This window comes from Callorhinchus milii, unplaced genomic scaffold, assembly GCF_018977255.1.
Source record: "Callorhinchus milii isolate IMCB2004 unplaced genomic scaffold, IMCB_Cmil_1.0 Scaffold5, whole genome shotgun sequence".
Classification (NCBI taxonomy): domain Eukaryota; kingdom Metazoa; phylum Chordata; class Chondrichthyes; order Chimaeriformes; family Callorhinchidae; genus Callorhinchus; species Callorhinchus milii.
This window is the reverse complement of record NW_024704746.1, coordinates 28101794-28123718: the sequence shown is the minus strand read 5'-3', so window position 1 is coordinate 28123718 and position 21925 is coordinate 28101794. Positions and strand designations below refer to the sequence as shown.

At 38.6% G+C, this 21925-nt stretch overlaps 2 protein-coding genes and 1 non-coding gene across 5 annotated transcripts in view; 1 reads left to right on the top strand and 2 right to left on the bottom strand.

The window, feature by feature from the left end:
* Positions 1–15384, top strand: part of arhgef39 (Rho guanine nucleotide exchange factor (GEF) 39) — a 40454-nt gene extending 25070 nt beyond the window's left edge. For both annotated transcript variants that reach the window (XM_007904116.2, XM_007904112.2), the window contains exons 7-13: positions 2986–3056; positions 3535–3663; positions 5638–5867; positions 8365–8453; positions 11346–11478; positions 11673–11785; positions 14932–15384. In XM_007904116.2, coding sequence (XP_007902307.2) covers positions 2986–3056; positions 3535–3663; positions 5638–5867; positions 8365–8453; positions 11346–11478; positions 11673–11785; positions 14932–14998 — 832 coding nt within the window. In that variant the 3' untranslated portion in view covers positions 14999–15384. The remainder of the gene's footprint in view (positions 1–2985; positions 3057–3534; positions 3664–5637; positions 5868–8364; positions 8454–11345; positions 11479–11672; positions 11786–14931) is intronic.
* A 5769-nt stretch (positions 15385–21153) lies between these two features.
* trnav-cac lies at positions 21154–21226 on the bottom strand. The gene has a single exon. It is a non-coding gene; the product is annotated as a tRNA-Val (tRNA).
* Positions 21227–21270: 44 nt separating this feature from the next.
* Positions 21271–21925, bottom strand: part of LOC103185547 (serine/threonine-protein kinase 33) — a 54595-nt gene continuing 53940 nt past the window's right edge. For both annotated transcript variants that reach the window (XM_007904108.2, XM_042335541.1), the window contains exon 13: positions 21271–21832. In XM_007904108.2, the coding sequence (XP_007902299.1) occupies positions 21659–21832 (174 nt within the window). In that variant the 3' untranslated portion in view covers positions 21271–21658. The remainder of the gene's footprint in view (positions 21833–21925) is intronic.

Genomic DNA, 21925 nt, shown 5'->3' with positions numbered 1-21925 from the left:
TTTCCAGGTATAGGGGAGGTAGATCTCCTTGCTATTAGTGTCACTTATTTTTAATCTTTTTTTTTCCTTGTACCGTTCTCATTTCCTTCACTGTTTCCAGTGTATCTAACATGAGTTGGTAGCCAGCGAACACGATCTTGGGATGTAAAAGGATGTTCTAGCAAGTGTTACTGAACCTGTGTACAGCACTCATTCAGTCCCACCAGTACTGTGTGGTAAAGATAAGGATACAGAAGCTGAATATGCTTACACTGGAGAAGTAAAAGCTCAAGGAAAATCTCAGTGAAGTATTCCAGGTGTACATAAACCGAGCACTAACCATATGTTTCACGTATTTGCAAACTCAAGGGGATACAGACTTGAGCTCAGGAGAGGGAAGGAATGTAAATAAGGCAGTTTGGATTTTTTTTTGCTGGTCAGCTGAGTATCAGAAGCCCATCACAAGAGTGTTCACGTTGAGGGCTCCTCACATGAACTGCTTTGTTTATCTGGTTTGGGTGTATTGCGAGCACTATCTCCCCCCTGAGGAACACACTCTACTTATCTAATTCCAGAGAATTTAGGTGCAAGTTGGCAACGACAACAAATTAGATTTGTGTAGTGCCTTTAATGTCAAGAGGCTGTCCCAAAGTGTTGGACAGTCAAGGATGTGCACCCGAGCTGGCGGTTGGGATCAGGAGGGGTGGAGGGCAGGGAGGGTGGGGGTAGGAGGGTGACCGAAACTGCGGTCGAAGAGGAGGGTCCTGAGATAGGTCTTGAGGGAGGCAAGGCACGTCTCAAGGCTTCGGGAACTTAAAGGTATATTTGTCAACAACTGAAGTTTAAACAGCTAAAACTGCAAAACCAACCATTGGAAAGCAGTAGTAAGCCTACTGCTACTTGTCCAGCTCGGATTACTTTACCTGTTAGAGCTTTGTCTTGCAGGGTTATCTGTAGTCAAGGAGAAAATCCCAGGCCTTCTAGTCCATCACCAATGTTGCCCTAGAGCGCTGTGAACCTGCTAGATTGAGAGATTGGATCACAGAGTATGCTGCAGAGGATTGACTACTGTAATCTACAATTGCTTGGGGATGAGGATAGGGTTGGGGGGGGTGGGGTGTGAGATATCACTTTGGAGCCAATTGAGTCTTAAAGAGACACCGTTTACCTCTCTTCTCCCCCTTCCCTTTTTCAGGAGAATAGTCTCTAGTTGGTCATTAGTTTAGATTTGGTCACTTGACACAGAGAGTGTTCAATATGTGGAATGGCTAACCCACAAGGTAACAATGTCAGCAAGTTCAAGCAGGGAATTGGATAGTGATCTAACAAATAAATTGATCAGTGACATGTCGGTACGTGGTTTTCATAATCCTTAATTATTAAGGATTAAGCATTTGTCACATTCACCATCGCATTACTGCCATCTGCTTGCCTCTGGGGAATGCATTTGAAACATTAATTTTTTTATGTGTAATTTTTTTTCCCTTTTGCCACCTTTTTCTGTGTGTTACATTCTGTTCCTTTCACGATCGACTCGCTTGAGAGTTGTGACAGTACTGGTGCGTCACAATACTAAATATAACCAATCATTACCCCTGGAAGAGAGATGTAATTCAGCTTATTTATCTAAATATGCTTCAAGATGTTCAAAATGCGAAAAGGTGCATAGTATAGAGTTTACCTGTATTTTAGAACTCTGATGGAAATTCAGCAGAAAAGGGAAATTGTTTCAAAACCATTAGAGCATTTTGTTTAAAAGTACACAAATCAATATATTTGTGTATTGATTGTATATTTTGCCCCAAAAATATTGTCAATTCACTTTACAGTATATTCTGTGAAGTGCTTTGAGATGTCTCGACGATGTGATAAGGTGCTATATCAAATGCAAGGATTATTATTATTATATGTGAAGTACTGTATATATAAATAGATTTGAAATATAACTAGTAAAGCCCTGTTAGCATTTTGAATATGAAATGTTTTTCCCACCTTGGTTTGTAGATTAAGATTCTGGTTGTTGCTAGAATGAGTTTTTACATTTGAACCATGTTATCCTGAAGCAAAGCTTTTCTCCTTGTCATGTGAGGTTGGGACAGAATTGGTATTGATAATAACGAGAGAGGGAGCCTGACCTTTTTGCTCATCCTTCCTGCTGAAGGCAGCTACATGGAAGCAAGTGAAAACAAGGTGGGGGCAGGAATAATTCTAACTTTATTCAAGTGATACTTTTCCAGAAGTGTCAAAACACACATTGCTGTAATTGGAGTCTTAGCAGGTTTGAGGGCAACCAAAATGCTATATGCTGGGTGGGGAATCTCAAGCCTTGAAGCTTCCCACTGTTTATATGCACCTCTTTTTCGGAAGTAATTTTCAGATTTCTCATGACAATCCTCAGAGGGAAATATCAGTTTTTAAAGGAACGGCAGAAGTAAACTGGAAGTTGAAGCCTGAATGGATATAAATGCTGGTTGTAATTGTGTAGATAAGAGTGCAATAAAAACGGAAAAGCTGTCAGGTCGCCAGCGACACCAGTGATTTTTATGTGTTTTACATGTTTATGCAGGCACTGTGAAGCTCCTCTCTGTGGTTGTCAGTACTTTAGATCTTCTTCACTGTTTGAGCCATTGTTAAGACTCATCATGTCTCTCATCAGCTCCATAGTGACTAATGTGGTACCAGATCCTCTCTGTCATTAAACGCTTATTATTTTCCTGACAACTGCATCGGGGAAAAAAAAAGGAAACGTGGGCTGAGTTCTCTGATGAATGTCTTTGTTTTATTGTCGGCAAATCATTGCAATTTTTTTTGCTTGTGAAAGTAGTACAATACTGTGTGCAATTGGCTGCCACGTTTCGCCCACAAAATACAGTCAATTCACTTTACAGTATAGTCTGTGAAGCGCTTTGAGACGTCTCGAAGATGTGATAAGGCGCTATATCAAAATGCAAAGAATATTATTATTATTATTATAGTACGCCACTATTTTAAAATCTCTGTTTCCAGATACAAACATTTTCTGCGGGATCTAACAGAAAATACCAGCCCGGATAATCCTGAGTTTGTACAGCTTTCAAGTAAGTTTCCTTAATTCGCCTTCCTTACATTTTAAAACTGTAAATTAATTTAATTGTATGTTAATTGAAATGGACTTTGCAGCACACCTAATAGTCCTGTCATAGATGCACTGATCAAAGTAAATGCATATAATTGTAGTTTGACATGCAGGACAATTAATCCTAAATATTAATGTTATCTGTGCTTTCTATTTTTTTTAAAATGACTGAATCAGTTGCAGTAAGGCATGGCGCTATGTTCTATTTTGTCCACAAAATATACAGTCAATTCATTTTACTGTATATTCCGTGAAGCGCTTTGAAACTTCTCGAAGACGCGATACGGGGCTATATCAAATGCAAGGATTATTATTATGATTATTTATTACGGTAGAAATTGAGCCTAACATTTAGTGTATTTAACTGATAACAATAAATGCAATTTAAAATTCATTTTAAAATGTTCGTTGCTGTTGTGTGTTCTATTCTGCAATGTCAGAGGCAGCACAAGCAGTCTCGGATATTTCTCAGTACATTAAAGATCTTGAGAGGAGCCGTGAGAATTACCTGCAGATGGTAAGAGTGCAGAAGTTGTTGAAAGGACAGAGGACCAAGGTGTTGACTCCAGGTTAGTGCTTGTGATCAGCAATTCCTTTTATTATATCGTTTTCTACAAAATCTGATGTGTATATTACCAGAATGTAAAATTGCAGGATCTCAAATGGTTACAATGACTGAATGCCTGTGTTAATAAGGTGCTATAATACAAGCCCTACAATACAAACAATCTCAGATTAAACAGTTTAACTAATTTTGCAGCGTTAACAGTGAACAGTGAAGGCTTGGGCCCAGGCTATTGAAGACGTAAAATATCGGCCCTTTTCACACTTTCTCCTTTTGTTTATCTCCTGAGAGATACCCACATGTGTACAGCACAAAGAGCCTCGTCATGAAAGCAGAGGCCTGTCAACCTCCCCGAGGACCAATTAATGGTGCTCCAAATCTTCTGGGCAGACAGATAAAAAGGATAGAGGGAGAGGCAGAGAAAGATGAATACTCTACCAGTAGAAGCCAGTTTTTTTTTAGATGTTGGTAGGAACTTCTTAAATATTCTTGCCTAACTTCCCTGGGATTTTTTTTCGAGTTTCGATTTTCTTACTCGGTTTAATACCAGCAAAGATAACTAGTTTCTTTGGAGATAAATTTTTATGCCACTGTTTTTCCTCTAGATGCAAATAGGTTAACCAGTTAATATCGGAGAATGGAAGGACGTGACGTGGGTATTTTATGCACTTAAGCATTTCATTGATATTTAGTTTGTTTCAACACTTTTATCTTTGTGTAAAATGGTACTGCTGAGAACTTTGTAGTGCAACCTTTTGCTCTGTCCTTACCCCCTGCAAACTTCACTGCCTTTGAACAGTAGCTGAGTAGCACTTTGAAACCCAAAGTTGAAAGTGCTTGACATGGAAAGGGTAGCATGAAAGTCTTGCTCTTTGAACTTTTTCTTTTCAAAGTCTTGCTTGCAGTACAGGCAGGACAATAATGGACAGGTTCATGTTCCCTCTGTACAGAATAAATCTGCGATAATGAGGATTTGTGTTTCCATTGCAAAAGTATCATTTACGGACTGAAAAAGTCATTTTGAAGAAGCGCTCATTTAAAATCCATTTACCAAAATCCATCATGTTATGAGACTGTATTGAAGAGATTATTTTAGCTGCAGAATATTTCTAAATTTGCAGTCACAATTTTTAAGGGGGAAAAGAAACTTCTTAACTGCACTCGTTTGGCCCCAATTAAATACTTGCACCTCCTCTTCAAGATTAAAATGATTCCTTTGTAGTTATCTTAAAATGTCAATATGTTAAAATGGAAAATTGGTTGACATATTCACCATCTGATCAGCTCACAATATAGTAGTTTTCAAAAATAGAACTTTGAATAAAGGAAAATAAAATCCAATGTAACTAAAAGGAAAGTCAATGAAGTACTTGCTACTTCTCGTTTTGCCAGGTTAGGGTTTCGTCCTTAACTTGAGACGTCCTCCTGACTCTAAACTTGCCTTATAAAGGTAAATGGTGTTGTATGACCATGAATCCTTTGAGCAGATGAGAGTGATTTTGATATTGTGCGTGCTCAGCTAATATTGCTCATTGATATTCTCACTGGCCACTAAGGATATTGATGAATGCAATTCTGGGGCAAAATGTTGATGCCTTCAGGCTACCTGGCAAATTGCATCCATGGCAATGGTTAATAAACCCAATATATGTTGCACAGAAAGGAGGATAAGTGCCTCCTTGACTGTTAACTCTCACTTTATTTTAAACTAAAATAACCTTGTACTGTGACTCGTCAACAGGTCAAACATTTTTAATTTTTCTTGCTGTTTTACACCTATGAGCTACTCCTAATGAAGTCAAGTTAAAAATGAGCAATTGACAATGGATTCACCTTTGATTTGTCTTTTGGATTGAGTTTCTACCGTAAGGAATACGCTAGCAGTAGAATTCTTTTCTTCCTGTGTGGATCTTAAAGATAGAAATTGCAGCCTTACTTTATAAGAAAAAATAACTTGCGTCGTCTTCTGTTTCAACAGGAAGGAAATACATTCGAGAGGGTTGGCTATCTATGGTGCCGGATAAGGGAGAAGATTTGAAACCAAAGATGTTTTTCCTTTTCTCGGATATTCTCCTGTTGGCCAAACCATGTCATCCACTCCACCTCGTACATTCCGACAAGTTTGCTTGCCAAAGAATCTACCCTTTGATAGAATGCACTGTTGATAAAGTCTTTGGACACACGAAGGGCGATGGAGGCCTTCTGAGTGTAAGTATTTCATGTAAAGACATTAAATCCTATTGGGGATACAGTGAAATTATAAGACTACAGACTATCTATCTGGAAGTGTTCACGATGTGCTTTGAATCGGTTCATTTTAAATGTATTGAAACAATCTCATTTAATATTTAGCATCTTGACTGTTTATTTTCTTAAATCCCAATATTTTTGCTGTGTCTAACTGACCATTTTTTTCAGATACAATGCTTGTATGGGATTTAGATTTCGTGCAAATCATGAAACGTGGCTCCATTGACTGACTGGTGGATAAAATGCTGCATGGTTGTAGTACCAAGGCATACTGGCAAGAATGCTTCAGATTATATTCCTAATCTGTGCTGAGTTACCTATTGCAAACTGAGTAACAGTGTTCTAAATTGGCACAGAGGTCAAGGGGGAGATGTTGAGGTTCATCCCAGACTTGTACATTTTCTTAAAATAATCCATAGGTAAATGGATCATTTGCTCCTTCATTGTAATCAAGTACCAATGGAGCTGTCTTACTGCACGCATGCAAAAGTTTATTCAGAAGCACTGACTGGCGATAGCTGTGGCTGGAATTTGTGGACCCCAATTATCTTGTCATAAGGAAGCTGCAGTGTATTAATATTATCTGGCATGTGTGATTTCACATACTTTTATTGTCAAAAATTTATAACACTGTATAGTGGGGTCCTTAGCATATTGATTAGAGCACTTGCCTCGCAAGTGATCGCTTTTCCAGGGATACTAATCCCTTCAAAAAAAATTTTTGCAATAAGAATGATAATTTGGTCACTCAATCCACGACTGTTTGTGGAACGCTGCTGTGTGCAATTGACTGCCATGTCTTCCCCACAAAATATACAGTCAATTCACTTTATAGTATATTCTGTGAAGCGCTTTGAGACGTCTCGAAGATGTAATAAGGCGCTCTATCAAATGCAAGGATTATTATTATTATAACCTACCTGTTCAACCATTGGAGATTATGAATGCTTCAACCTCTGGTCACCTCCCCTTCTCTCTTGCTTGCCGTGCAACGTCACTTCTATACAGCACTCCAAGATTTTATTCTATGTGAAGGGCAGTATTGAAAAGCAAATTATAGTTGTTGTACACACAGTTAATTATTAAATGCATTTTACTTATAAAACCATATACAGATAGTAGATTGATGGAAACTTCTTTGTGATTTCAATAGGAAATTTTATTGCCGAAATTTTAATCCTTAAAATATAAAGAATTTTCGGCTTTCATTGTCATTCGAAGCTCTGAATGCTTAAATGTTATTATGGTAGTTATACGTTCAAGGCTGTCTCTGCCAGTTTTGTCAGACATTTTATTTAAATAGTTAGCTTTCTTTAATAACTCTGGTGGCATTTCATCATCCTATTATCTCGTGAAGCCAAATTCATACAACATAATAGTGCAATAAATGCAATGTTCATTTTTTTCTCATGAAAGCACATTATCAATCTGGATGGTACCTGTAAGCATTGAAAATTGCAGTCAGCACTGTGAGCCTTTCACATCCTTGCCTGAAGAATTAAAGGAAAATTAAATTTGACAGCAGTAAATTCACAGGCACAATCTGCGCTGCAATTTATATGCAAAATGAAATGCTTTATGAAAATATCTTCCACATTCACGTGAAGATTTGAAAGAAAATTCAGTAGACTGTGTGATCCGTAATGTGCTCCCACTTTCATATTATATTGCAGTAGCTGCAGACTGCTTTTGATGTATAAATAATCAAGTTGAATTATGTCCAGTATAAAAGCTGGTGCACTGCCATTCTTATGTTACAATGTAATTTCTACCCCCAGAGAGTCAAATTTCCTTGACAAATTCTTAATTACTGTGTTTCTACAGAAGCTGAATTTATTTGTGCATAAATCTTAAGCATTCCCAGAAGGCAGGCAACTAATATTACCACTAGTTTCACTTGGCCTGTTTGGTGAACTTTCTTAATTAGATAATACATTTGAAATCTTTATTCATTTTTGAGTTCTGCGCTCGCAATGTATTTTTATGGTCAAATGTTTTCAGTAACACAATTCATTTAATTCTGATCTCTGCTGTTATCCTGAATAATGCTGTTGTTTGTTTCTGAACCAGATGAAAGGTAAGAGTCATTCCTTTAACATATACCCCTCTCTTAATTCTCCCTATAGAGTCCAAACCCACATGTATTTGGTTGCAATGTGAGATGCTGTTACCTTCAGACAGGAGTAAATCTTTGAAGCATGTGACATGTCAGCTATAGTTTTTGATGATGCTGGTGTTGCATTCTTTATTAGTTCCGAAAATTTCATATTTTGTAGTTAAAAAGAAGCCGGCAAAGCAATATATTACAGTAAGGTGAGGCACTTTTATGCAAGTGATTCACCAAAATACCTGAGTTGCCTTTGATATAAAGTTCAGAACAATGGGAGAGATTTGAAATGATAAAATGATTAAGAATCAAAGTAAGGGTTTCTTATAACTTTTTTTTTTCTTTCAGCTCACCTTTCCGGGGGAGAAGTTTCTGGTGATGTCAAATGACCAGGAGGATATTAACGACTGGTATCGGTGTATGTCAACTGCCATTGGGTAGGCTCTGTGCCAAGCTGCCTGTCCTTGCTACTGCCACTGACCTTGTAGAGAGCTCCGACAAAGGTCGGAATGGATTCATTGATCAGATAGACCAAGCATATGACAGTCTTTCCCTTAATTGAATCCCAAAAGGGGGCAGACTGGGTTATTATTACAGAGGCCAGCCGATAGTGCTCATTAAAAGCTCCACAGACTGTGTGGTTTACTAATTAGTTTATTATACAGACACCTTGACGATGGGAAAGTTGTCATTTTGCCCTTTAGAGCACAGGGGATGTTGTTAAAAGTTTAATCAGCTGGCACTGACCACCTTCGCTGTGGCTGCAGAATGGTCATTATTGAGGTCACCCCTGGAGAATCTTTACTGACGGGGGTCACAGTTTGAACCCCAAATAGAATAGGCTCTGCAAAAGGTAAGCCAGCCTAACCCTTGTACCTGCAGGAGCCCTGCTGTAAAATGTGCGCCACAAGGGGTAGAGAACGGCAGATTGGTGCAAGCATCGTGTTGAAGTTTTCTCTATCCGCACTGTTAAAGAATACGAAGCAGAAGCATATGTTAGACTTCACTTTGATATCTTCACCAGGAGCCTGGGCAGCTTTGCATTTGCATAAAATGTGCACAATAATTGTCATATTTAAATCAAGCAGCTTCCATTATAAAGATGTTAAATGTTTTTAACCTGTGGAGTACTGAACTTGTGTTTGCTTTACTCAGCTAAGTACAATTTGATGCACAGCATAAATTAGTCCAGTTAAGGTCAGATTTTTCGTGTGCGGGAAAAGGCTTTCTCTATGCAAAATATTTAATTTAAATAATTGGACAGGCTTGCCCTAAGATGAATGCATGCAGCCTCCATGCGTACTTACACACACGTAAACACATGTAGACTTGAGTGCACATAAGGCAAGTTGTGAGACATCTTTTACAGGATCATCATAAAGTTTTTGTAGTTCATATAGGTCCTTCATTAATTATTCTCAATGTGTGTTAATGGAGTAAATCAATAGGGATTAATGTCCTTTTCAAGACACTTCCGAAGAGGAGAAGTCTGATCTTCCCCCTCATACTCTGCCATTCCGTGTGGTGCTTTCATTCTTTTCCCCCATCAGAGGCACCTCATATTGTGAGTGAGAGACTCAGATTATTTAGTGTAAGCAATCACAGCATTAACTTTCCTCCCACGTCCATTTTGCCTCATTGAACAAAGTAGACGTGCTCTCTGGAGAGCTTCCTTTCACACTAACAAATATCCTGTGAAAAAAAAGCATCAAGTGCAGTAAATGCAGATAACTCGGGGGGGGGGGGGGGTTATATAAACAATAGTAAACTTTTCTACTGCTGTAGATTTTGTCTAAATGGTCAACTACTGATCTGTACCTCAACTCCATTTACCCGCCGTTGCTCTATATCCCTCGATATAAAGTACCTGACAAAAATCCTTCCCACTCAGTTTTGAAAATTTCAACTGATCCAACATCCACAGCCTTTTTGGGGGACAGAGTTCCAGAATTCCACTACCAAGGAAGGGTATTTGTTGTACAACGCTAAGGTTTGGTCAGTATAGTGGTGGTATTTGATAATAAAACAGGTTGCGTCTCTTTCATTGATTTTAGCGCCAGGATTGCTGCTATACTCACAAACTGACAGCTTGAAATCTGCTGTGAAAGAGACAATGCCATTGACAAACTATTCGAAGGTCACGTACTGTGAAAAGAGCAGTTGGCTTTCCATTCATTGGCTGACATCTGTCTCACGATAATCAATCGGGGGACATCCTCCTTTAAGAATCAATGCATTGGGATTATCATGAAATGTGCCATGAAGTTTCAAAGTGCCAAGTGAGACATTGCAACAGAGCACTTGATTTTAGTGCTTCTAAATCTGAAGGATAATAATAATAATTGATATAGAGCTTTATCATGGCTTTGAGACGTCTCAAAGCGCATCACAGAATATACTGTAAAGTGAATTGACTGTATATTTTATGGGCGAAACGCAGCAGCCAATTGCGTACACAGGATATTGTGTATACTCATGAGTTTAGCATTTTGCATCTTTTAGACCAAGGACTTTCTTTGCAACCAGACCTATTTAGTGTCTATCTGCAGACTACGATGTAGTTGTGCTTTAAATTTGGTCAGAATAAGTTTACTCTTGGGATGCAAAGGGTAAATTCATGACAGACACCAGGAAACATTTCATTATCCAGAGGGTAATTAATTAAAGAGTTTGAGGGCAGGATGTCGGACTGATCTGAAAAACTGCTTGGTGCAATACAGGGTGAGGATTCTGGTAGGATGAGATTGAATGGATCAATGGTCCTACTTTGTCTGAACCTTTCTTGTGATCTTGTGAAAAAATAGAAGACTCCAAGGGCTGGGAAATGGCTCACGTCGAAGTTGGCTTCAATAAGATCAACATGGTTGACTCAAATTGGCATTCTGTTGTTCAAATTCTTGCAAAGTAAAGAAACATTGAGTCAGGTCAAGAATGCTTCAAATATATTGCATTCAATTAGACATGCACAGCTCTTTGGTTGATCATTTCTCAATCTTAGAATTGAGAATTCCAAATTAAGAGTCAGAATCCAAGTTTTTGCTCTGTGCCGTGGTGTTTAAAGTAAGACTGACAAACTCTATTCACTTGGGACACTAATCCAACATCAGAGATCTTTTATCTTTTTTTTCTCGTGAGCTGGTTTAAGTTTTGGAGGTTCCTGACGATAATTGTGTGAACCAAATGTGGCACTAACCTCCCTGAAATATTAGTTTTAATATTCATAATCGCCTCCTTCGGACCATATTAATTTGCTCTGTGCATGGCGATGAACGGATTTGGAAATATTTATTTTTGAACTCTTTGTTTTAATTTTCCTTGAAATGCCACAGGCAATTAAAAACCCGAAAAACGATCATACTGAGAAAGGATAACCTTGCGAGAAGGCCTCTGCGGTCTGTAGAAACAGCAATACCAGTGAAAGACTGTTCGACAATACCTCAGAGTGCAAGGAAACGAAACCTGGTAAGAATTCAGTTCCATTGTGGTTGAGAAGCATTTTCTAGACATGAAACGGGTAATGTACTGTATGTCTTTAAAGACGCCTTTTTGAGTTTAGTGTGCTACTGAAGAAAATTCACACCAGTGGATGTTCCAGAAGGTGGAATGGCGTAACTTTCCTTGAATCTAGCGACCTTATTGTTTTAAATTATTGACAGAATGAGCTGAGGCGCAGGGAGCAAGATTCACTCACAGACGCCCAACTCTACCGCCACGAGGATGATAGTGTTGCATCAAAGCGAGTCAGACTGATGCAAAGTCCCACTGAGAGGTATTGTAAAGTGTTACTTCATTTGAAAGGGAAACTTTATGCCATTGAATAATGGTCTGTCTTCCTACTTCTCTGAGTACACTCAGACAGTTCTATTGATCTTGGACACAGATATATTCTGGCTGCAAGATAGCGAGGCAGGGCTTTTATTTTTCTTTATTAGATTTGTGAGAGTATGTGGCCGAATTGTATAAAACTACTGGAGTAGCTAATGTTGATGTTTGAATGTTTACGCCTGCTTAAGAATGCATATAATTCCCATAAATTTGTTGAACTTATTAAGGTATAGATTTAATATTAAATTCCTCCATTAATGTTCCTCTGGTTCCTCTGTTTTTCTTTTCTTTTTNATAAGATATACATGTTGTGCATAATTATGATCTACAATTTTAAATTGAACATATTTTAACTTCTAACTTATTTTGATTGAGTGATGTATAAACTGAATGCAGAATCAGAAGTGTAGTTTATGGAATATTACAATGCTATCTATAGCTCAATTGTTTTTTGAGTGCTTGTGAGTCACTTGTGAAATGTACAGATATCTGTATTCCTCAGTTTTGTCCATGTTGTCTATTATGAATAGCCTGATTAGCGATGTCCATACTTTCACGTTTTCATGCGTTCCCTTTGGGCTACTGTTAAGGTAGAATAACGTATTGATTACCGAGATAGAAACAACCTAAACCTCCGTGGACCATTTTGCCACATTTCTAATGTGAAGTTAAGATGATTTGATGCCATCTTGGCATCAAATTGATGCTAAAGTGCAGTATAAATCAGGTTTAAATGTGTGGATGCCATCCTAGAGATACTCCAAAACAAGGAGATGGCTTCCAAATGGAATTGATTGGCTGCTTTACACGCTAGATTCATACTGCAGCAGATTTCAAAAGAATGGTTAAGGTTGCATTATGTCTCATAAAAGTCTTGGTAGATTCATTAGATCTTGCATGGAGAGCTCTACAAGGTGTGAGCTGATCAGTGTCAAAGTTAAATGCAAGTTATCGGATATTCAGAGTAAAATAAAATAGGCGGTTGAGTATTCTATGCATAGGATGAAAACATGCTGGAGGGAAGTTGAAAGAGACCTAAGGTTATTTGTAGCTCGCTATGTCCATACAGTGGCAGGAAGGCTGCAATGAACAAAGCCATTAGGATGTTGAGTAACATTGTTAAATCAGTTAAGTTAAATCCACAGAAGTCACACTGAAGTGTTCTCTGTCAAGCTACGCTTAGAGAAATAGAGCTAGGCCAGGTCACCACAACATAATGGGGCTCTGCAGGCCATAGAGGGAGTACAGAGTACATGTAGGAGTCCTGCAGCTCAGTCGTTAGAGCACTCGCTTTGCAACCGAGAGACCTGAGTTTAATTCCAGGCAGAGGGCGAAACCTTGGGCAAGTTTCCTTACTCCACACAGAGCCTAATAATAATCCCTCCAAAACCAAAAACAATAATAAATTGGTCGTTTTCAATCTACGACTGTTTGTGGGACATTGCTGTGCGCAATTGGCTGCCGCGTTCGCCCACAAATATACAGTCAATTCACTTTACAGTGTGTTCTGTGAAGTGCTTTGGGACGTCCTCCCGACGTGAAAAGCGCTATATCAAATGCAAGGATTATTATTATTATTATTACAGAGGAGAGTATTGAGGCTAATCCGCAGTAAGACTAAATGAGCTGAAGGGCTTTCTTCATTCAAACCTCTCTGGAGATTCGATGGAGGATGTGAGACCTTATTTTGTAAAAAAAAAAAAACATTTGATATTTGTGCAACAGTACTCCATAAACGATTAAAACTGAACTTGTAGATTAAAGTTTTTTTTATATCTATTCAGTAGTAAGTAACGCACTCAGCTAAATACATTGCATTTCACTGGTATTTCCACCGGGTGGCCTCCAAAGCATACAGATGTCCGAAACTAATACTGTACTTTTAAATATGGTAGTGAAACACAGTATAGGTGGATTTTTGCAAATTCATTTCTGTAATGCTTTTTTCTTGATATGATATTATATGGTAATAATAATAATCCTTGTGTTTGATACAGCGCCTTATCAGGTCTTCGAGTCGTCTCAAAGCGCTTCGCAGTAAAGTGAATTGACTGTATATTTTGTGGGTGAAACGCAGCAGCCGATTGCCCACCTCTGGAGCAATTTTTACCACGTATTCACCACACATATTAAATTGTTAAAATGTAAACTATATTTTGCCTTTCCCTTCTGAGCTTGCGACTTTGACCCTTTTGAGCTTTGTGACTATGTCAAGCATATTATTGGACTCAGATCTTATCTATGTCCTTCCCAATGCTGAATTTATTAGTAATATCATTTCCTTACTCTTTTCTTCAGGGTGAATATTCCTAATTTCCTCATACATCAGGTGCCTAATCCCACATATCAATTTGGTCACTGTCCTTGTTCCCGATCCACCACCAGAACGTCTTACTGTAGTGTAGGTGCCAGAACTGCAGGTAGACAATAACATTGACTTGCATTTATACAGCACCCTTCACTTGGGGTAGTGTCTCAGATCGCTTAACAGTGCTGGAACTTGACAAGGAGCCAGGGAGAGAGGAGAGCAGAATGGGACGACTGTTGCATTCTATTCTACAGGTGTAAATTGGGTTTGTTTCAATGATGGTTAGTCTTGGGACTCCAGAACCTTTGCAATTAATGGCAACATAAATAAGCAAATGTGCTTCTCGGGATTTCAACATTATTTTGTGACTTGAGTATTATATAAGTAGTGAAGGGGTTAATTGAATGCGCGGAAACTGAGAGGGGAATGTCAACATATTCAAGCATTCAAGACATACGGTTTACTGGCCGTTAGTTCTATGAACAAGACCCAGCTTGTTTTGATGCCATTTTTCAGCCAATACAATTCTCAATTATGTAATGAGTAAACAAGAAAACCTTCACACATCTCATGTAGGATTGCAATTGCAAAAAATATGAGCAATTGAAATGACTGAAATGATTGGAATCGGTCAAACAACTGAGGGTGCAGCTCAGAGCAAACTCATCAATAATATCAAAGTGAGATATGCACCTTGATTTTGATCCATTAACGCAGGAGAATCATTTTTCATGTTGGATTTAACTTGTTTGCTAAAGAAACCCTCTGACGTTTTGTTTTAGGTATGAAAATGAAGATGAATGTCCCAGCACAGAGCAATCGAGCGGCAGCAAATGTACCATTTTGTAAAAGTCCCGAAGTTCGTGAACAAATAGATTCCGTTTCCCAGATGAAGTGTTTTGCTATATATTTACAGATTTACAGATGCCTTTCATACGATTTTTATATGATTCAATAAAAACAAGCTATTTTTGAATACCGTACATTTAAGGATCAAAAATGTCACATTGTCTTAGACCTCAGATGTGTTTTGTAGTTTAGACCATCATAAAATGTTCCTTTCAAATCTGATGTTCCAGCAGGTTTTAGTACTGAAACTGTATCTGATACTTAGCAGTGGTTTGCAATATGAGGCACCATTCATTCAGCGCCAAGTGAAGTTAGTTTTATTATTGGTTGATTATTATTGGATGTGTTGCCTCCAATAACAAAAGCTGTGTTCTGTTGAAGTGAAAATAGAGAAAGGTGTGTGTAAGGAGGGGCGGGGGGCGGGGCTGGGGGGGGGGTAGAAAATAATGATAGAAGTGGAATGAAACCAAAAGGAGAAACTTTAAATGAAAAAAAACCTTCAAAACTGTAAAAGAGTAAAGGATGTACGTGGCTGAGAAAGCAGTAAGAAAACTAGCTTTATTGGCAAGTCCCCACACTGGTAATTTTGAGGTCAGGAAGGGGAGCGGTTTTTATACACCTTGATTTTTTGGGGGTCAGCCGGGTGTCTATAACACATGCGGAAACCCATCACCGTTGCTTAAGAGTATCCAAAATAAACTCAGAATTCCACGCATCCCAACTACACACGGAAATCCCAGAGAGAGATTGTCGGAATGGAATGCTCTCTCTCTCTCTCTTTCTCGCTCTCTCTCTCCCTCCCCCTGGAGGGATACATCCTGTTTACCTAATTCCGGAAAGTATTAGGTGCGGGTTGGCGAGAGCCAAGGCTTGGGGTGTCCTCAGAGTGTGCATTGGGGTTACTGCTGGAGTCTAACCAGATAAAACCACATAGCTTGCCATTGATATGCATCTTGACTTTGGACCATTAACACAGGAGAATAATTTTTCGTGCTGTATTCACGTATTTGTTGGGTATTATTTTCAGTTACGTGGCAACTATGAAATCTGAAGACTGTTCTCTCATCGATCACTGAATCGTTTATATTAAAACTGCTCAATTTTGTTGGGTACTCGTTTTGATTACATGTTTGAAGGAACACAAAGATTCAAAGCACACTGTTGATGTAAGAACATACTCAGGGATTGTTCACATGCACATCCTGGTCCAACATAGAATTTGTTTTGGCTCTAACCCCTCTTTACTTTCCTTGTGCCCCCCCCCTCCCCCCCACCCCAACCCTATTGTACCTCCAATGAAATAAGTAGCACTAAAGGGAAGAATGGCTTGAGAAGGTTGCCTCTACATGTACGATAAGTGCGGTGTTCCTTGCATCAACCACAATTAGTTTATGAGAATTAATATTGGAAGGATTAGATTTCGATTGACAGTAATTGTTTTTCAAATGGTTTCATCAGCACATCCACAAATATGCAAGGTGGAACTATTTGTTGCAACATTACCCTGATATGACTCTGTGTGTGTGTGTGTGTGTCATATGAAGCATCGCAGCAGTGCCTTGGGTTAAATAAAGCAAATGCAATATTATTGTAGCACAAGCCCCGTTTGCCCAGGGGGAGGTTTAGGCAGAGGTGACCCAGTCTGGCTGTTTCGATTCAGCAGCTCTGTATCTTAGTACAAGAAGGGTATGAGAAATGCCAGGCCATCAGTTTGGGGAGTGGGGAGGGGATTGAATTTGAGCAATAAATTCAGTTTAATTATGTGCAATAAATCCAGTGTAATTGAATAGTGGTTGTATTTGAAGACATTTGCTTTGTGAATGTTTGTGTGCCAATGTTATAATGACAAGATTAGCTGTTGATTGGTTGATGATCTTGACCCAATTATGTGAACAGGTTATAGTGGGAGAACGTGCATTCATCCTGCACTGCTTTTATGAGGAATAACTGATGTATGAAGTGTGCTAAAGGTCGACATTTTCATTCTCTGAACAGCACGAAAACTTAAAAATCTTTTTGTTACCTCATTTTCCCTCAACCAACACTCAGCTCAGCAGAGAAACAAGTCTATCGTTTTGAATTGTTTGAATCCAGTATTACGTAATCCATGTAGTACTCATTATTACAAAATGATGTCTTTATTTAATAAGGGAGGAATCCTTTATCTCCTTGCTGCTAGATAGGTCAAAATTCAATCAGCAAATGAATTCTTAATTGACGCATTAAATTTCTATTTTCCCTACTGATGGTGTGAAACAATTAACAGCCACGAGTTTGTCTAATATTCCCGATTTGATCATTATTATAATAGCTATGTTACATTTGGAATAATGTACGTCAATTTATATAAATATTTACTCATTTTGAAGTATTGTTTGAGTTGCTTAGCACAGAATTTAACAACATGAAAAATCCCTTTTGCGCCCATAATATTGCTGCCTATTAATCTCAAGTACTTGCAAAGATCAGAGGAAAATAAATAGCACAACAAAGATGGAAGGTGAGGTTGCCACACAAAATGTGGTTTTAATGTTTTGAGAATTAGCAATTTTAATCTTTTAGTTTCATAATGGATGTCATAGGAAAATATGTGAGGGGTTACTTTGATTGGTAGATGATTAATTCAGACTTATTGTTGTATTTATAATGCACGGTTGGTGAATCATTCCGACTTTGACGATGATTCTTTTTGTATCAAAACGTCTCAAGGTCTCACACAGCTTGAGGTAGTTACAAGAGCAGAGGGATTTGCACGATCCACATTTATACTCCATGGGCGTGAATCACTCTGGACTTGTTCCCCAGAGGTATGTTCAAGAGAGGGATTTCCGAAGGCCAAGACAAATTGAGCAGACTGTTTATTTTAATGATAAGAGTTGGTTACAGGAATCTTCATTAAAGTTAAAAAAAAGAAAAAAAAATCTCCCCCAATTTTATTTCCAGGCTCACATCAAAAATGATATAGAGCGTGAAAATATAAACCTGGCTCCGTGCCCCACATTGATATCCTGACATTCTTGATAAACTATTTTTGCCCCCAAAATATGTCCCAGTCCCCCAGTCAATTCACTCGACAGTATATTCTGTGAAGTGCTTTGAGACGTCTCGAAGACGTAATAAGGCGCTACATCAAATGCAAGGATTATTATCATTATTATATCATTATTGCTTAGGAATCTGATGCAACATTATTTTTCCAAATTCTAATGACCAATAATAAGAAAAATCCTTGCATTTTATATAGCGCCCTTTCACTTCGTTGAGACGTCTCAAAGCGCTTCACAGAATACATTGTAAATGGGAGTGACTGCATTTTGTGGGCAAAATGCGGCAGCCAATTGTACACAGCAGTGTCCCACAAGCAGTTGTGGATTGAGCGACCCAATTTATTTTTTTGAATGAAGTAGGATGACAGTACTGTTTATTAACTTTATAATTTTTTTCTCTATCATGAAGCTTATGAACAAATGTTGCAGGATTGTTTTTTTTTTCTGTTTGCACTCACTAATTCATCTTCAAGTTACAATTTATATTTTTATTTGAACGCTTGTTCATAAAATCAAGCTATTCGTAACAAAGCGGTCAATTAAAAGGGCTTAGCGTGCAATATTATTTTCTGTCCTTTTGGAATAATAGTTAAGCTGAATACTAAAAGGTTGCATAGAAGTACGTAATACAGTGTGGGTTAACACTTGAAACTTTTTTCCTGGTGAGTGCCTGATTTCTACCTGGCTACCAAGAGTATATACAGGGCAATGAATTTCCACCTCAGTGGGTTAGAGGAAGAATGCAACCCAATTTTGTGGACCTGAAACAACTTGTACAAGAGGTAAACCTAATGACGTGATTGAGGTCTGAAATCCTATCACCATCTTCCCTCTCTCTTATAATAATAATAATCCTTGCGTTTGATACAGCGCCTTATCCCGTCTTCGAGACGTCTCAAAGCGCTTCACAGAATATACTGTAAAGTGAATTGACTGTATATTTTGTGGACGAAACGCGGCAGCCAATTGCGTACAGCAGCGTCCCCACAAACAGCTGTGGATTGAGTGACCAATTTTGGACAAATAATGTTATGTTGAATGCATTTTTGTTTCGTTTTTTAAAATAGAGAAAAATGCATATAGTTTTTTTTTGCTTTTTCAGCATTTCTACTGTTATAATAATAACAATATTATTTCTTAACATAACACAAGTTTTCGATTCACTTTGATATTCCGATTCGCCTCTGTTTTTAAACATTTTGACGATTCATGTTTTATCTGCTTTCATTGTTTCAGAAATGTTACTGGAGTGTAAAAAATTGCCCTTGAACTGGAATATAATGAGCAAAAGTTTTACGTTGATAACAAGAAGTGTTTCCTTTCCGTTTCTTTGTAACCCTTTGTGTATAGACAGTTAAACTACAAACAGCTTCTGCATTTATATTGACTACGTATCTTGATTATTCAATTATGCTCCACTTTTGACTATTGGAAGGCACCAGTGTAGTGTCTTTAAATAAAATTCTCATATTATTTAATTGTTCATGTGGAATTTATTCAATAATAATCATCCTTGCATTTGATGTAGCGCCTTATCACGTCGTTGAGACATCTCAAAGCGCTTCACAGAATTCACTGTAAAGTGAATTGACTATATTTTTGTGGGCAAAACGCAGCAGCCAATTGCGCACAGCATGCTTTTGTCTAACTGGCACACTTATTCTGTTCATTTCTCAGGAAATTAACTCTTGATTTCTGCCAATATATTTTTGGGACCCAAAAGAACCATGCTTCATAAATGCTTCCTAAAGAGAAGCTGTGGAAATTACATTCCCAAGGCCCTGGACGGTCAGTGTTTCTGACCTGAGCTGGGGGTCGGGATTGGGGAGGGTGGAGGGCGGAGAGGGCAAGAATGGTGATTGAAAGCACGGTCAAAGAGGAGGGTCTTGAGATGGGTCTTGAAAGAGGCGAGGGAAGGGGCGAGGCGGAGGGACTGCGGTATGAAGCCCGATGGAATTCTAGAGAGTGGGGACCAAAGTGCTGAAAGCCTGAATGAAGAGCATCCATGTAGGGGAACGTCAAGCAGGTCAATGCCCATTGAGCTGAAGCAGGTCAATGCCCATTGAGCTGAAGCAGGTCAATGCCCATTGAGCTGAAGCAGGTCAATGCCCATTGAGCTGAGGCAGTTCTGGGTTGAGGAAGTTACAGAGGTACAGTGGGGCAACCTGACAGTTACTGTAAAATTCTTTAAGAAGTTCCGAAGTATAGGGTGCGACGAAAATGCGAGAAGATAAGAATTACTAAACGAAAGAAGTCCATCCGATTGACCTTCCACCATCTTGGCAGATGCTTGCACATGTCGTGTCCCAAAATATATACTGTATCCCAAGATATTATTTCCTAAAATAATTGAGTTCTTTCTATCTTATCTCTGGTGTGAAATGATCATGTACCTCTTTCGAATTTCACGGTGACTTTGCATGTTGGAGAGAAGAATATTGTAAAATAATTCAAGAAACCATTACTTTGATTAACTTTATATACATTGTTCCTGTGGAACTCCAGTACTATTTCCATTTTATTGACAGTGAATAGTTAAACAGATATATAAATATAATGGAAACTTAGTTTTTAAGATTCAATGCTCAATATTACAAAAATTGAAACAAATATAGTTAACAGTATATAAATGATGCTTAAATATCCTTCCAGGTAATAGTTACTTTACAACATACAAACTCACCAAATGACAAACAATAATCATTCTTTCTTTGGTTGTGTCAAACCCTTGCACGTAGACTGCAGAGGATTTCAATACTTACTCAAAAGATGTATGGGAAGGTACAATGGTGATGTAGCATAGCAAAGTTAATAATAATCCTTGCATTTGATATAACACCTTATCATGTGTTCGAGACGTTTCAAAGCTCTTCACAGGATACACTGTAAAGTGAATTTACTGTATATTTTGTGGGCGAAACGCGGCAGCCTTGTGCGCACAGCTGTGGCCCACAAACAATCGTGAATTGAGTGACCAAATTATTATTATTTATTTATTGAAGGGATTATTACCCAAGGAAAAGCAATCCGCCAATCGACTGACAACCGGGTTCCTACTTACCGCTGGGCAAACAGAGGCGTGTGGAGTAAGGAAACTTGCTTAACGTTTCGCCCTGCCCGGGAATCGAACCCAGGTCTCTCGCTTGTGAGGCGAGTGCTCTAACCACTGAGCTACAGGGCTCCCAACAAGTTGTTGTAAAGGTGTTTATGACACTGGTAGCGGGGAACCAAATTGGATGTTGGGGGGGGTGGGGGGGGAAGAGGTGACAAAGTGTTTGGATCAATTGAGGTAGGTTACACCAGGACGACACACAAGATGGTGAACTGCTTATCGACAAACAAAACTACCACGTAGGGAATTGAAGGTTCTCTCATGCGGCAGCTGAGAAGTCAGCTGCAAACGATGAGAGGAAAAGAACCGTATGCATCAATCTCTTGTGTTAGAAAGAGTTGTATGCGGAGATAGAAATTTGTCACAGAAAGATACCTCGAGTTGATAATCCTAACAATTCAGTACTAAAATAATGCTGCCAAATCCTTTTAAATAATGTTTTCATCTTGGAAAACTGTTCTCCGAGGAACCTGTCGGTACATTTTACCAATTATACACATGTCATCTTTTAACCAGAGGATTGGGCCCGGACAATTTAAATAGTCTTGAATTAGCCGCAGATTCAGACTTCCTTCTCGCTTTCCTGTTCGAGGCTGAGGCTTGTTTCGAAGCAGCTGTTATCCTTAAAGGTGCACTGTCAAAGGAGTACCGTTTCTGTCCACACGCACCTGTTGACTGAAAGTACACACACACAGTCTATTGATAATTGTTCTCAAGTTAAAGCAGTCTGTTATACTTTTTGGAAAAAAAATCACACTTTTGGAAAGT